The sequence below is a fragment of the Pectinophora gossypiella genome, chromosome 22 (assembly GCF_024362695.1).
Source record: "Pectinophora gossypiella chromosome 22, ilPecGoss1.1, whole genome shotgun sequence".
NCBI lineage: Eukaryota > Metazoa > Arthropoda > Insecta > Lepidoptera > Gelechiidae > Pectinophora > Pectinophora gossypiella.
Genome location: NC_065425.1, coordinates 1,686,137 through 1,702,980, shown reverse-complemented (window position 1 = coordinate 1,702,980; position 16,844 = coordinate 1,686,137). Strand labels below are relative to the sequence as shown.

Below are 16,844 nucleotides of genomic sequence, written 5' to 3'. Positions count from 1 at the left end.
ATATGAATGATATCGAACAATGGGATAACAGAGTTTGTTCATAAAATACATTGTACTTTATTAACCGCATGAAAACCACACCACACCTTAACTGCATATGTCCTTGCAATAAATGAGTGAATTTGAATGAAAAATGTACCATTTATAATATTGCAGACGAATATAAAGGGTGTTAGTGACATCGTAACGAAAACTTTGAGGGATGATTCAGACCATGATTCTGAGTTGATATCAAGTGGAATTTTACGTCGCAAAAGTATGTAACTAAAAGTAAAAAAAAAGTTAAATTTTAATGATTTTTTAGCAGGAAATTCCACTTGATATTAACTCAGAATCATGGGCTAAATCATCCCCCTCATTATTCGTTACGATGTCGCTAACAGCCTGTGTAAGGACGGTTGTAAAAGAAGCCCTTTATCTACGAATTTCTCTGTTATCTCATAAAAAAATTGTTACCATACAGATCTAAGTAATTAAGGAAAACGTGCCTCTATCATGATTGGGCCTTGTTACGAATCCATTCTCTGTGTAAGTAACTGATGGTAGGTTTTAGATTGGTGCTTGTAAGTTACGAGTATTATAATTGTAAAGCCCTGATTCCAGTATTTGTTGATTTTGCATTGAACTCTTTAGAAGTGGCATTTTGGATAGAGCTTATTTATTTATCCACTTTTTTTTATAAAAAAAAACCTTTTTGCTTTATGGATATTTTTCACAACGCATAAACTTATTTTGTAGGTACATCATTCTTAAATGGCGCCATTAAATGAGCAAATTAGTATCGCAAGGAATCATTTTTTCAAGCATATCAAGTTACTAAAGCCATTCAAAAACAGTTTTTGTCTTCTCATAATTTAAGTGATATTTTAAGACGAATTGTGATTCGCGTATTATTGTAAAGTTATAGAAGTTAGCATAGATGTGCTCAGTAAAAGTTAAGAGATTGTTTTCCAAAATCGGTAAAGTAAAAAATTAAGGTCCGTAGGATAAGGTAACGAGTGTTTTGGAAGGCTTAAAATTGGAAAGTACGGTCACGAGCATCAATATGCATATATACATTTTGGTACCATGTCACGCAAATTTTTTGACAAATTGCATTATAAGTCTCACTAAATGTCAAATATGTTAGTGCGACAGAGTTCTAAAGTGGGTACATTATTATTTTTTTTATTTTTTATTTATTTATCATAGATACAATTTAATACTACATTTTAAATATTGCTCATGACTGTACATGATATAGTATCGTCAGGGTTCCTTTTTCGTGATCCGTGTCAGATTTTTTTTAGACTTTTATACCTATTTGGGTCTCACTTTATTAGTCGCCGATTACAAACTATAATTTAATACATATTGTTAAACGAAATAATTATAATTTTAGTACTGCACCATGTAGATAGTTGATTGTAGACTGATTTAGCAATGGAGAGCTTGTCATTTGGCGTATTTTGAAGAAAATATCAAAAATCCGTTGCATAACATAAGTTGCTTAACAAGCACTATCCGAAAAATAACATAATTAACTAATTTTGAGAAAAATAATACGTCGTTATAGGGTGAAACAGTCGTAAAAAATAATGAATTTCTTATGTCCGGTGAAACCACATGCATTGTAGGAAAATGCGATGTGTAAGAAAAAAGCTATGTGTAATGTTCTCCATTGGCTACAAATAAAGGTAAGATTGGTCGGCGAATTAGAAGTTTATATATATAATAGACGAGGAAGACATTTCAATATGGCAGCGATTGTAGATACTTAGAGTAAGAAGAGCTGATTGAATTCGAACGTAAGATTTTAAGGATAAGTAAAATTAGCCATGTTATACTAATATATTGATGCTGATTCCTGCACACACCATCTAATTTTATTTTAAGTTATACCTGTCATTTTCTTACCCGCCGAAAAGGAAAGGGATGGGTAACAAGCATAAAATTTATTAAACACACATCAATTTTAGGCACAAATCTAAACCAACCTTCTAAAAATTTTACATTGGGCAATAACCCGACAAGTTACATATCAGCGAGATGCCTATTTTATTTGGCCGGTTTATTCATTCTAAAATTAACAGTTGTCAATCATCCGTCCCTTTCCTTTTCAGCGGATAAGAAAATGACGGGTATAACTTAAAATAAAATTAGGTGTCTGCAGGAATCGGCACCATTTTACATCATAAAACTTTTATGATTCTTTCCCCAAATACATAATCCTTATTTATCTTTTAAGCTTTTCTTATGTGCTTATTGTTGTCGTTTTTAATAATGCTATCATTGCTTTAAAGTCAATCAATATATTATATTAAAACATATTTAATTACCTACTTCAATGAATATTTTTGTACACTATTTCATGAGTATTAACACATTTTCCTATGTTGATTATATAGAAAAACGATGTGAAATTGACAATTATAAACAAGGAGACTTGTTGAGAATAAAAATTGTCTTAGAACTGTCTTAAAACTATCTGCGCATATAAAAGTAAGTGCGCAATGAAAACAAATGTCAAATTACAGTATTGCCGTTTTAGATGAATTATACTTTGATCCCCCCCCCCCCCTCCCCCCTCCTTCGTGAAATATTAAATAACACGTAAAAATAGTTTAGATTTTTTCACTACTGGTAAAATGTTCAAGCAATGGCGGCTCTAGCAAAATATTTAGGTGTCGCTAGACCTCACAGTGGCGCCCCTCAAAACTGTTTTTTCGATTAGTTTACGGCCACCGAAATGTACCTAATTAAATGTATGAGTTTTATGTGGCCGCTAAGAGGTCCAATTCACAGGGCAGATGTGCCCAATCCAGTTACTTCCCTGTAGATCCGCGGCAGCCAGCCAGGGTGGTCCCGTCTTGGCTGATTTTGGCACCCCCTTTAAAACGGCATCTGGTGCAATCGCACTGCCCACACTGCCCTAGGGCCCTAGGGCCGCCACTGCTTCTAAGGCAATTCTTACTCTCAACAAGTCCCCTTGTTTATATTATGTCTTATCTAGAACTTTGCAAATGACCCTTTATAGTGAAGTATGTTTCTATACCAAAGATCAGTATTGCTTATTAGGTACCTATGCGAATGTAGTCTGTGATAGGATAATCGGAACTGTGATTTGTATGGTCAAACCACGCGTTATTTTGTGTAAAGGAAGTGTGTGGCCAGCAAGCGGACTAAGCATGTTTTCCTAATAAGTAGCTTCCGTAATAAATACGTTTAAAACTTAATACCTGTATACATACGGTCACGAGCATTAATATGTATACACTTTGGTACCATGTCACATTAACTTTTTTGACAAATTGAACTGAAAGTCTCACTAAATGTCAAATATGTTAGTGCGACGTGCGAGTCCTAAAGTCGATACATTATATTGCTCATGACTGAGTGTACATAATCTCACGCTTTCCCACCGGGATAAGCAGGCTACGGAACTCCATTTGCTTCGATCTTGGCTGACACACTTGATACCTATAGGTACCTAGGATCTTTTGTTCACAATTAGGAACATAGTTCAGCACTCAAAAAGTGGGACGCAAAGTTACTGTTAATATAGCGACGTTGACAGTACTTTACCTCAGTGCGCGATTAGGCGCCGAACTGGCAACACGGAGAAGTGCGTGGTAAAAACTTGCAAAAATAGAAGCTCAAAGCGAAAATAGAAAGATGGAAAGATGGATTCTAATAAGTAATGAGTTTAATTATGTTGTTGTGTTAATCCAAATATCAAAAGATTACCAGATGTTTATTACCTGCTTAGAATCCGCTAAAAAATGAATAAGTACATTGGTTTCTTGTTTGTAATTCACATCAAAATAAAAGTGTGAATTAGATATTATGCGGACGGAATTGAAAATACTTACTTAAAATTTATAAATATGCACAGGTAATATTCAGGGGACAATGTCATAAAGACATAAACTATTTTAAATTATTTTATGTCTTTATGGCTTTGTCCCCGAGGTCATAAAGCCTATCACGATTACTACCTAAACAGATACTATCAATGACATGCTTTTTTAACTTGCTGACCACACATAAAATACTGAAATGTTTGCGAATTGTTACTTGTTGCGCGTTTATATGTAGTTATACGGTTAGATAAAGGTATGCAACGTGAAAGATTGGTAAATGTACGACAAAACTTTGTAAGACAAACTTTAAAATTCCCTACAATAACATCCTAAACTTATTCCAGCACCAAAATTAATAAATGCAATAATAAAATTATTACCTCTTAAATTATTTGTAGCGTACAACGATTGATAAACGAAATTGTGGACGATTAACATTGTAGATAGCATTCAGTATTAATATTAATTTTAAACTTTCTGTCTACTTTGAAATTTGTACCATTTTTTCTTCATAAAAGTGAACGCGCATCTAGCCACGCCGTAGAAGCTGCACACGCAAAAGTCGTATCACATGCGGATCGTGAGGTGCGGATAAGTTTCATACGATTTCACGGAGTTTTATAAAATGCGATGACTTCGGCCCATACGGCTCCCGCGTTGCGTCTAGGCGCACGTTCACCTTTAAGCACCTGAGCACGTGGTGATGTAGGTATATCGTCCCTGGTGAATATTTTATGTAAAGTATGAATTAGGGAATGCAATCCCGACTCGAGAACCTGCGGGATTGGAAATATCAATCCCGCGAGATCCCGAAAATTTCAGGATCTCGTCTAGTTCATAAAAAAATGTAAAGTTAAGATGGCTGAAAATGATAAAAACCTGCTTGTTTATGATAGTGAGGTTATTTAAAACAAGATATTTTTAGTCAATCTCGAATGGGATCTCGTCATATTATGCTTCGGGATTGATCCCGAAAAATTTGACGAGATCTCGCGAGGTCGGATAGTGCACATAATCTGCCTACCTAAATATGATTCCATTAATTTATGTGTGGGCTAAAGTTACAAAAACGCTAACGACAAGGGTAGTTTCATTTAAGATTACGGTGATTATAAATCTTAACACATCACCATTTCATTAAAGGGGGTTAAAAATGCATCAAAGCAATTCATCTAAAAAGCAATATTGCTATTTGACTTTTCTTGACTTATCTACTTGCAAATGTTAAATTGCAGTATTGTTTTTTTAGACGAACTGCTTCAATGTCAAATGCAATAGTTTTTTTAAACGAATTGCTCCTATGTGGCTTTTTTAAACTTCCAGCTCTCAATCTCAAAAATTATCACGAAATCTCGAACTTAGTTTTTGGACCTTTAGGTATGTATTTTTATTTTACCTAAGATATTCACTTACACGACCAAAGCGAGAAAAAATACCACCTTTCACCATTAAGATCTCAAGTGCTTACCTACTATCTAAGTCATTCTAAATTAAATTCTAAAATATTTTTATTTGAATGTTCCAAAACCATCATTTTACCATCTGTAGACTTAAGGTAGCTTAACTCTCCTAAAATTTGAAGTACAAAAATAACGTACTGTCTTCACTGAAATATTCTATTTACATACTTACTACAGAATTTAATCTATGTGTAATATGTAAGTGGCGTGTATGAATGTTGTTGGTACTTCGACTATTTATTGTTTCTTGAAAGTTCTAATGCTGAATTGAGGGGGTTAAAAAGGCCACATTGAATCAATTCATCTAAAAAAGCGATATTCCTAATTGATATTTGTTGACATTGCGCACTTACCTTTTTACGCGCAAATGTCAAATAGCAATATTGCTTTTTAGATGAATTGCAACTATGTGACATTTTTAGACCCCCTGATTTCTTTAATATGCATAAATGTGTTTTTATACTACTCTTTATATTTTATACACTTTGCCCCTCTTGTAAGTAGTGACTTTCTTGTCATACTTCCTTCTTGTCTTGATTTTTTATTTCAACACTTTTATTTTTTTATTTACACTCTTACTATTGTTTTAGGGCCTAGAATCTTTACCTAGATATCAATTTTGACAAAAACACATGAATCATTTAATCACTATTATACCATACTTAAACTCACGCCCGTAATTCCTAATGGAGTGCGCAAGGCACAAATAATCAAAGTCAACTTGTAATTACTGACACGATTATACCAGAAACATTGATGTGCGCCATAATATTAAGCATATTGAAAAGCTATGTACTAAGAATCTGTATTTTGTTATATTTTTAAGGAATTTTAAACCTTGATCTCATCGAGCGCACTCTATAAAGCAGGGTTACCATTATAAACGTAAATTGCTTCAATTACTAGTATGTAATGTGGCAAATAGATTTCAGTAATTTTTTTTTTTACATTTTTTCCTTGTAATTCCCCTCCCTCAACCAACCCCGCAGTTGAACAGCGTGGTGGAGCATGCCTTTAATGACTGTTTGGTTTGTCTCTGTATTCTGTTCAAAGATAAAACATTTTTTTTCGTAATAAAATCATTATTATACCTTAAAATAATGAACCACCTCAAATTAAAATTACTTAAGTACGTAACATATTAACTGGATCTTAAATTACCGATCCCTTAATCATAAAAAATTTAGGACCTGTTTAGGGTTAATATCATAAATATTTAGTTTTATGATATTGACCCTCGTATAGAGGAAAACGACTATTCGTTGAAAAAAGAGGAAACATTTTGGGATGTCTACATAAAATTAAGGTAACCTACCTATCTATCTATATTCACGTACGTTCGGTCGCCAAACCAGAACTTATATTTACTTTTATGAACAGTTCCGTGTTTATCAAAACTTACAAGTCTACAAGTTACTCACAAGTAAGTACGGTCACGAGCATTAATATGTATACACTATGGTACCATGTCACATTAACTTTTTTGACAAATTGAACAGTAAGTCTCACTAAATGTCAAATCTGTTAGTTGGACAGAGTCCTAAAGTGGGTATATTATATTGCTCATGACTGTACGTGTAAATTACGTTTATCAAAAAAAGTAGAGGGAGTGTAAAATATACTTGTGAAATAAATATTGATACTTGTAACATGTAATTTATAGGTTTGTGTAGTTTTTATAAACACATTCTTGTAATAATGAAAGTTACAAGAAAATTTCTTGTGTTTCTTGTAGGGCTTGTAAGTTTTAATAAACAGGGTACAAGTCTGTATCCCCAAAGAGGTAGACAGAGAGGTGTATTAATTAACACACTCAAACCTCGACCTACTTATACCTAAGCTCACGACCATAATCCTAATAGGGTAGTCAGAGGTACATCCATCGCAAGATGACCTAAGTATCTACACCTCACCGAGCTGTCTGTTAGACAACGTGATAGGTGGTGCGCCGTATCGTCGTCTATAATGGTTGAGGCGCCTGTGTTAATGAAAACGGCACTTAAGATAAATTAGTAACTCATTGATCATTACATTTTATATTCCAACGCTGTAAACTTTGAGACTGGCTTAACTATCTGCCCCCGCAGCACGGCAACCACGCCGCGCGCGGCGATAGTCATACGTCTTATCCACGTAGACAGCATTCGCTTCGTCTATTGATCGAAGCCCTCGATATCATTCGCGCCGCGCGCGCGTATGCCTTGCGGATCTTATAAGAGTGACTCAAGCCTCGATAAAAATTAGATTATATTAGAGGTTTTTTTTTTAAACAACGTCTAGGGCCCTGTGCCGACGTTTTTCTTGCAGCTTCTTTTCCCCGGCTACACAGGTTGTGAGAAGCTGCAGTAGTTTTAGGCGGATGAGACGTTCGTTATGTAAAATTGACGATTCAAAGTGTAACTATGTTACCTATTCAATAAAGATATTTTTGAATTAAATAAATAAATTTCATACCTTTTTAATTATTTATGTATAACTAAATTATAATTTACTGAAATCTATTTGCGAAGGCAAATCTAGACTTGTAGCCTAGTCGTCCTAGATATCTAGTGCATATAAGTAAATGTATTTTGCCAATCTTCACTGTCTATAAATGACAATCTGCCATTTTTTACGTACCCATAGATTTTAATAAGTGTAATAAATGTATGTGTAACATTTGCAGTGTTTTATTTTGTATTTAACCCTACAGCCAAATAAAAAAACATCACATAAATAGTCTATATACGTCCCACTGCTATGCACACACTACCCTCCATCAATTGGAGGAGTTATGGAGCAAACTCCAACAGGCTGCTGCACTGCGGGTTGGTGGTGTTTTTACGCCTAATAGCCGGGACCAACGGCTCAATGTATGGCTCGGCTCCTATATATGGAATCAAGCCTACAATGCCCTGAACAAAGGACAGTCTTGCAAAGTGATTTCAATAATGTCCCCATCGGGAACTGAACCCTTCCAGTTGATTGAAGGGACACCTGTGCCCAGCAGTGGAACATACTAGGCTGTTTATAAAAAAATAATAAAACTGGTCTTAGCAAAAAATGTATGGCCACATTCCAACACCAATCTTTTGTCTAAGGGATAGGTACACAAATGGACCTATGAGGCTGGCATGATCACTCGGGGTGAAAAAAAAATTTAGGGGATGAAAACTTAAAAAAAGGTTGAATTAAAATCTGAAATAGGTTTTACACTTATATTTACTTAGCCTAATGAGAAAAATTGGAATTTATAACGGATGCCCAAGCATTTTGATCTCGCTTTTAACTTCATCATACAGTTCTTTGTAGTCATCATGTTCCTTCACGAGGACCATGATACATCCTCTCAAGGTGCCCATAGCAGCTCCGATGTCCTTCCTACTCGGAGTGTAGCAGTACGGGACGTCTTTTTCTTCACAAACCGCAGGCAAGTGGCACATGATTTCAATCGGAGATATGTCACCAGCGAACACAACAATTCTGAAAATGAAGAAGTAAAACATTTAGTATATATTTTTTTATTTATTTCATATTAACTTAACATAAGCTCACAACTATATCCCAATTTGGATAGGAGGAACATCCAACACAAGATGAACTAAGTACCCACACCTCACCGAGCTTTCTGTTAGACAATGTGATAAGCGGTGAGCACTATAGTTATCTACATTAGTCTTTTTTTTTTTATATTTCATAGGTCCTTTTTATAGTTAAATAAAATAAAAAGGGATTTCTGAGAACTACTGAAATCAGAAATCAGAATCATTTATTCAACGTAATTATCATGGATAAACTTGTTGTAGGTCAATGTAACATTTTGAATTTACGTCATTTCGCAAGGTGTTATGGCTGAGGAGAAGAAATGACAAGAAACTGCAACAGCAACACATCTTTTAAAAACCAATGAGGATATACATTACAAGTTATTTAATAACTAGAGGAACACATTCAATACCAGACATTTTTATCATTTAGGTAGTCATTAATCTTATAATGTACTATGTACTAACTAACTAATGTACTAATAAACTAATGTACTATGTACTAAAAACTAAAATACTATGTACTAACTACTTATAAAAATGCAACTTATCCTGCATGGAGAGATATGTAACTGGCCATACATTTAGACACAAGATGAAATGCGTTTCTATCAATGTCATGTTTTTCATTGAGTATGTTCTTATTTGATATAACCAAAAATGCAACTTGTTTTTCTAACCTCAAAACAACAAAGTTAGTAGTAACTTATAATGGCAAACTTACCCTTTCTCGCCAAGCCGGAGCTGTTTTTGGACAATCTTCAGTCCGTTTCTAATGTAATTCTTGTGGCTGCTGGATTTCTTAATCAGTTTATAAATCTTTTTGCTTAATTTCTTAGGCGCCATGGGTTTGGCGATCACGCTGCAGTTAACAATTTTGTCTTCATAACCGAGTTGCTCGCTTTTAACTTTCACGTCACCTTCACCCTCATTTTCTACGGGTTCTTGCTTTATTTTACCCATTTTAAAAGTTTTGTAAATTTGTAGTGAAATACAATAAAAACTTGAAAAATAGGGATAATAAACACACGTGCACACACGCGCCGCTATCTTTATTAACGTTCAGAAACTTTTTGACAACTGATTGACATCAAATGAAATGAGTGACAGAGTGAGTGAGTCAAGTGAGTGCAGACGGAAACGTAAAATACTATAAAACTAAGGAATAATATGTAAGCATGTGTAAACAATAAAAAGAAAGAAGTAACAGTAATTTAATTTACCATCGAAACCTTCACACATTTTTTTTTATTCTTGATAATAAAATAAAATAGGTAACTATTTTTGTATTTGCACTTAAAACAATGCTGAATATTATGAAACACTATAATCACACGTGCAAATAAAAAAAAAATACAGATCTAATTTTTGGGTCTGTGGAACAAAATTGTTTTGTTTATGTGTCATATCTGCCGTTATTTTTCGTGATTTCCATCGGTTTTCATGAGAAAATGTGTGATATAAACGATAATCCGTTGAAATTGAGTGTTAAATGGAATGGGAAGGAGTACGAGATCCCGGAATTTTCGCCTTCTGACTCTGTAGCGATGTTGAAGATCGCTATTGAAAATGCTACGGGTGTACGGCCGGAGAGACAGAAACTGCTCAATGTGAAATTCCAGGGTAAACCTCGTTATATCATCGTAGATTTTCTCTTTGTAACCGCTTAGAAAATTAGTTAAATATGTTCTAAAATATGCCTTTAAAATAACCCCAAAAAGTATGATGAAATGTTATGTTTTAAGTGGTTTATGTAACGCAGATCGGCCGCTTTACACTTTCACGCGTTTGCAAAATTCGCAGAGGCTGTAATGACGTCGTGTGTCTTGCTCCACACCTAACATACACACATTAATACTCTTTCAAATCTGGCATGATGGTGAACTTTTATTTAATACTCTTTTTTAATAGATAGAGTGATTCAAGAGGAAGGTTTATAATATGTATAATAACATCCATTAAATAGTGGAGAAATACTGCTATTTTTAAGGTTTTTAATGTGATGTCGTAAATAATTTCATTTTTTCCTCAGCATTGCACCCGAGCAAAGCCGGGACAAGTCGCTAGTTTGTAATAAATAATAATTTATAATTCATTATAATTTATTGGCCAATAACCCAACAGAATTAAGTTGACAACACACGTCAAATGGGTTGCATACCAGCAAGATGCCTATTAAAAATATAAAAAATTTGGTAAATTAGGACAATCCTTTCTAATATCTGTGGGACAATCAATACTTAGGATTAAAAATGTTATGATAATGAAAATTAGGATGATGAATTTTAGGATTTGTAAAACAGAACCCTAATTTATACTTTTATCAGATTAAAAAATATGTATTTTTACGTTTCATCATATCCATCTTAGGACCTGTCTTTGATTACTTGTGGCTCTGCTCACCCCATTAGGGATTGCAGCTAGTTGACCACCTAGTTCCCCGCATAACCAACCGTAACCGCATAACAGTCATTCTAGAACGCGCTAACGAAGTTTGCACAGTGTGAAGACACACATACCATATCCAACATGACACCCTAATCACACTACTAACTTGTGGCTAGCGGGGTGCTGTGCTCAGTTCAGTACCCCAAAACATCCTATGGTGGCAGTAACTGTGATGTGCCCTTCCCAAGAAGAATAAAAAAGAATAAGAGGAAAAAAAAAATAAATAGAAAAAAAATAAACAAAAAAAAATAATAATAATATAATTATAATACTTTTATTTATAATAATAAAAATATTCCCACTTTGGGCAAATTCCCGGCAGTAAAAGTCGCAATATTTATGTAACTACCTTTGTTATTAGCCTTTAGGCAGATGGGATTGGAGTACAAGAAAGAACAATTTGAAAAAAAAAGCAGTATGTCCGTACTATTAAAGAGTTTTTACAACAGGAACACATGACACTTTGCTCAAAACAAATCTACTCATTCGGCACATTCTCGTCGCTAAATAACTATGTTATAATTAACTTCACAGGTAAAGTAGCAACTGACAACTTTACGTTATCGGAGTTGAACTTAAAGCCGAACTTAAAGATAATGATGATGGGTTCCCTGGAGGAAGCGATAGAGGAAGCACGCACCAAACCGGAGGTTGACGAGGTTGTCAATGACCTCGATATTGAGGAGGAGGAGGTTGATGTGGAAAACCAGGAGGTTTGTACGGGTCCATTGATTTAAGTACTTTAGAATAAACTAGCTTTTGCCCGCGACTTCGTCCGCGTGGCGTGTTATAAAAGAGAGATCTTTGTGTGTATCAAATTTCAAGCATCTAACTTATGCAGTTTAGGTTTTTTCATACATTTTTTTCCCGCTAACTCCCATTTTTCAAAATACAGCCATAACTAAACTTTATATTTACTAAGGTATGCATGCATGCTAGATTGAAAACATCTACTCGTATCTTACGCGGTGTAGATTTTTCATACAAAAGGATTTTCCCGCTAATTCCCGTTCCCGTGGGAATTTCGGAAATTCCTTTCTTAGCGCACCTCTACGGTACCTAAGCTACGTCCCTTCCAAATTTCAAGTGCCTACGTTTAGCCGTTTAAGCTGTGCGTTGATATGTCAGTCAGTGAGTCAGTCAGTTTCTCCTTTTATATATTTAGATAATAATAATACGTAAAGAACTGTTATTCTCCGCCCAATTCGTGTCGGGCGCGGAGCTAGAATTTACCTCACACCCTCTTGGGGCCTATTTTAGTATAAATAGCCGTAAGCCGCTAAAGTGTAAGGAAGAGCGCGCGAACTATCTGTCTCGTTTGCGTGTTGTAAGAATAAGATATTTGTATGTAGTGTCTATAGTATGTTGATTATCATAAAAAAGGCGCCACGGCGCATCATCGTGAGGAAATGAAATCGATTTTCCCGAGAAATACATTTTCGGAGGTATGTGACCTAACCTATATTGGGCTGGTTTTCCCTTCGCGGGTTGGAACGTCAGACAGGCAGTTGCTTCTGTAAAATGTTGGTCCTATCAAATCTTCAGATTAGGTAAGCGGACCCTGTGAAAAACGGGATAATGCTAGGTAGATGATGACTCGTCTAATATTTCCCTGTCTATTCCAGATATACCTAGCAAAGATAAACAAGCGCGTGCGCGACTATAAGATCACAATGCTGAATGAACCGCGGCCCGGCAAGAAACTTCTAGTATTGGACATTGACTACACGCTGTTCGACCACAGATCTGTCGCTGAGACCGGTAAGAAAAGCCTAGCTCACCCGTGTATTAAAAATATTCTAACAACAAATGTTCAGCCGGGTCTGCATGACAACCGCGTCGCGTGGCGCGAATTATATTGAGCGCTTCGACCAATAAACGATACGAATGCTATCTACGTAGATGGACGTCAAACGGCTATTGGTCGAACTCCTCGATATAATTCTCGCCGCGCGCGCTGCGCCGTTACCGTGCAGGGCCTACAGGACTATAGATGTTGTATATAGATGTGGCCGGTGTAAAACCATTTGAACCATCATCAGCCCATAAACATCCCCACTGCTGGGGCATGGGCCTTCCCTATGGATGGATAGGGAGATCGGGCCTTAAACCATCACGCGGGCCCAGTGCACATTGATGGTTATTAACGACTGCTAATGCACCCGGGACCGACGGCTTAACGTGCCTTCCGAAGCACGGAGGAGCTCGAGGTGAAAACTTTTTTTTTGTCGTTACCCATCCTATGACCGGCCTTTGCGGAAGAGCTCGGTGGCGCAGCGGTAAATGCGCTCGGTCTACGATTGTTGAAGTTAAGCAACTTTTGCAAAGGCCGGTCATAGGATGGGTGACCACAAAAAAAAGTTTTCACCCCTGCTGCTCCGTGCTTCGGAAGGCACGTTAATCCGTTGGTCCCGGCTGCATTAGCAATCGTTAATAACCATCAATCGGCACTCGGCCCCGGTGGTGGTTTAAGGCCCGATCTCCCTATCCATCCATAGGGAAGGCCCGTGCCCCAGCAGTGGGGACGTTAATGGGCTGATGATGATGAAGTTAAGTAAAAAGTAACTGATTTGACTAGTTGGAAACTAGCCTATTGGGACATAATGGGCTTATGTTTATTTCAACTTGCAGGCTACGAACTAATGCGACCGTTCCTACACGAGTTCTTAACATCCGCTTACGAGGACTACGACATCGTGATCTGGTCGGCTACTGGGATGAAGTGGATCGAGGAGAAGATGCGGCTGCTAGGCGTCTCCACGCATCAAGACTACAAGATCATGTTCTACCTTGACTACCTGGCCATGATCACTGTGCATACAGCCAAGTATGGCACTATAGATGTGAGTACACAGGGTGTTAGTGACAGCCATTTCATTTATGATCCAAACATGACTTCGAAAACAAATTCTTTTTGTTAATTAACATAAAATTATACCGAATGTTGCAAATAAAAAGCAATTCATCTAAGAAAGCAATATTACTATTTGACATTTGTTTGCATTGCGCAATATTGCTTTTTCAGGTGAATTGCTTCGATGTAAGCACCCTGTTCCATGTTGTATTCATTTATTTGTTTGTAAAAGCTTCCAAAAGTGATTTGAGCGCCATCTCTTATTAGAACTAAATTACTATACCTACTGGAAAACTCATTCCATACCAATTTTGTATTTCGACGTTTAGTAAAAAAGTAACAAGTAAAATATTTGTTGGAAAGTAGCCTATTAGCTGATAGTTTCCAATAATTTCCAGGTAAAACCACTAGGAGTAATCTGGGGCAAGTTCCCCCAATATAGTTCGAAAAATACGATAATGTTCGACGATATAAGGAGAAACTTCATAATGAATCCGCGCAGTGGGCTGAAGATCCGGCCGTTCAGGCAGGCGCACCTCAACAGGGACAGGGACCAGGAGTTGCTGCACCTGTCCACTTATCTGCGGGACATCGCGCACCATTGCCAGGACTTCGACACTTTAAATCATAAGGTGAGCCTTAGGCCTTAAACTGTATGACAGCGGCGCGGCGGCGGCGGCGGTGCGAGGAGCGGCGCGTTCAAATGCTAAGACTTATATTGAAGTGTTCTCGATGGCAGCGGCGCGGGGAGCGGGGTACGAGCGGTGCGCTCTAGTCGAGCGGTGTCTCTGCGTTTGAGTTGACGTAGTGACGTTCTATCGTTGTTATTTCGATAAAATTACAACATGTCAGTGGAGGAAATAATCCGCAATTTTTGACAGATCACCAATATGGAATAACAAAGACTTTAATCATAAAAATAGGAGAGAGGGTATGGAGCATACTCCACCACGCTGCTCCACTGCGGGTTGGTGGAGAAGGTCCGCTTACATAACCTAAATTAAAGATTTGACAGGTCCGGTTTTTTACAGATTTAAGAACCAGCCCAATACAGGTTAGGTCACATACCTCCGAAAATGCATTTCTCGGGTATGTGGGTTTCTCATGTGTGTCCTTCACCGCTGAGCACGTGATAATCATTTATGATCCAAACATGAATTCGACAATCATTGATTTAGGCCTGTGCTGGATTCGAATCGACCTCGAAGTGAGAGGCAAGCGTTCTACCAACTGGGCTACGGCTGGGACGTGCAAACAGAATGAATTCCATTTATTTTTCCTTTCAGAAATGGGAGAAATACAAGCCGGAGAAGAAGTCTCAGCAAGCGGGCAGCAAGCGGAAAGCTGAGGACAGCACGCCGTCCACGCCGAAGGAATGACGGTAAACCACCAGGTCGACCTTATAGTGAAGCGTGCTTCGTGAGTTTGAGTAGTTATGCGGACGAGGGGTGCTTGTAATCCGTACGGTCATGACATGAACACTTTAGAACCATGTCACATTAATTTGTTTGACAAATTGAACTACAAGTCCCACTAAATGACAAATATGTTAATGTGACAGGGTTCTAACGGTACATGTTCTCATGACTGTATATAAAAACTATTTCTTTAGTTTGTTCGCGCATCACCCAAAAACGACTGATCGGATTTAAATGAAATTTTACAGTGTAGTGTATAAGAAGCTTGAGCAATAGAAATCATCACGCTATAACACTTTTGGATTAGCTCAGTGGCGGGAACATTGAACATGGTAACATTCCCGACTAGGTTGAATTATTTTTGACTTGCTGTGCTTACATAGCCAGTCATGAGCAATATAATGTACCCACTTTAGGACTCTGTCGCACTACATATTTGACATTTAGTGATACTTACAGTTCAATTTGTCAAAAAAGTTAATGTGACATGGTACCAAAGTGTATACATATTAATGCTCGTGACTCGTGACCATACATGACTAGATTTGAATCTAGTCAAATGAGATACTTTTTAAAAAAAGGTCAAAATGATATTCTTAGCAATTTTTATGGGAATATTCATACTGAGGTATGACGTTATCAAAGAATGTGGTTAGGTTAGGTAAGCTAACCTAACCTCCATTATTGTCTATTATAGGTCAATTCTTTGACTTAAAAATACACCACATTCGAGATCGCATTTCGCATCGCATTTGTGATCGCATTTCGCATTTTTTATGAGAAGTAAATGATGTTATACATACATAAACTCACGCCTATTTCCCACCGGGCTAAGCAGAGACTGAAATTCCATTTTCTTCGATCTTGACGCATCTTGCTTCCTCCACAGTCATCAATGGTTTCAACTCACGCCAGAGTAGATCGTACTGAACCTTTTCTAAGGACATCTCCAATTTAGTCAATGTAAGTCCTTCTAGGTCTTCCTCTGCCAGCCCTACCACCAACCTTCGATTTATATGCTGCTTTTGTGATCCTATTATCCGTAATAGTTCAATTTAACGAAAAAAATGATATACTATTTTATTATACTATATTATTATTAGCCTGTGTGATCCCACTGCTGGGCAAAGGCCTCCCCCATGTCTTTCCAAGTATCCCGGTTCCGTGCGAGCTCTATCCAGTCTTTTCGATAACCGTCGAGATCATCGCGCCATCGTTTCCCGGGGTCTACCACGTCTACGGTGTCCGTCCTGTGGTACCCAGTGCGTGATGATTTTTGCCCATCGTTCCGGATGCAT

At 37.0% G+C, this 16,844-nt stretch overlaps 3 protein-coding genes across 3 annotated transcripts in view; 1 reads left to right on the top strand and 2 right to left on the bottom strand.

Annotated features, from left to right (window-relative positions):
• LOC126376935 (uncharacterized) overlaps nt 1-16,844 on the bottom strand; it is a 227,877-nt gene that overhangs the window by 65,600 nt on the left and 145,433 nt on the right. The gene's annotated exons all lie outside the window — the stretch shown is intronic.
• Nucleotides 8,519-9,876, bottom strand: LOC126377236 (H/ACA ribonucleoprotein complex subunit 2-like protein). Its single transcript, XM_050024947.1, has 2 exons — nt 9,551-9,876; nt 8,519-8,764 (listed from the first exon to the last, which is right to left on the bottom strand). The coding sequence occupies exons 1-2, from the start codon at nt 9,787-9,789 to the stop codon at nt 8,533-8,535; spliced, it is 471 nt and encodes a 156-aa protein (XP_049880904.1). The 5' UTR covers nt 9,790-9,876; the 3' UTR covers nt 8,519-8,532.
• Nucleotides 10,212-15,906, top strand: LOC126377145 (ubiquitin-like domain-containing CTD phosphatase 1). The gene is made up of 6 exons (XM_050024829.1): nt 10,212-10,449; nt 11,809-11,987; nt 12,900-13,035; nt 13,906-14,117; nt 14,527-14,760; nt 15,415-15,906. The coding sequence occupies exons 1-6, from the start codon at nt 10,278-10,280 to the stop codon at nt 15,505-15,507; spliced, it is 1,026 nt and encodes a 341-aa protein (XP_049880786.1). The 5' UTR covers nt 10,212-10,277; the 3' UTR covers nt 15,508-15,906.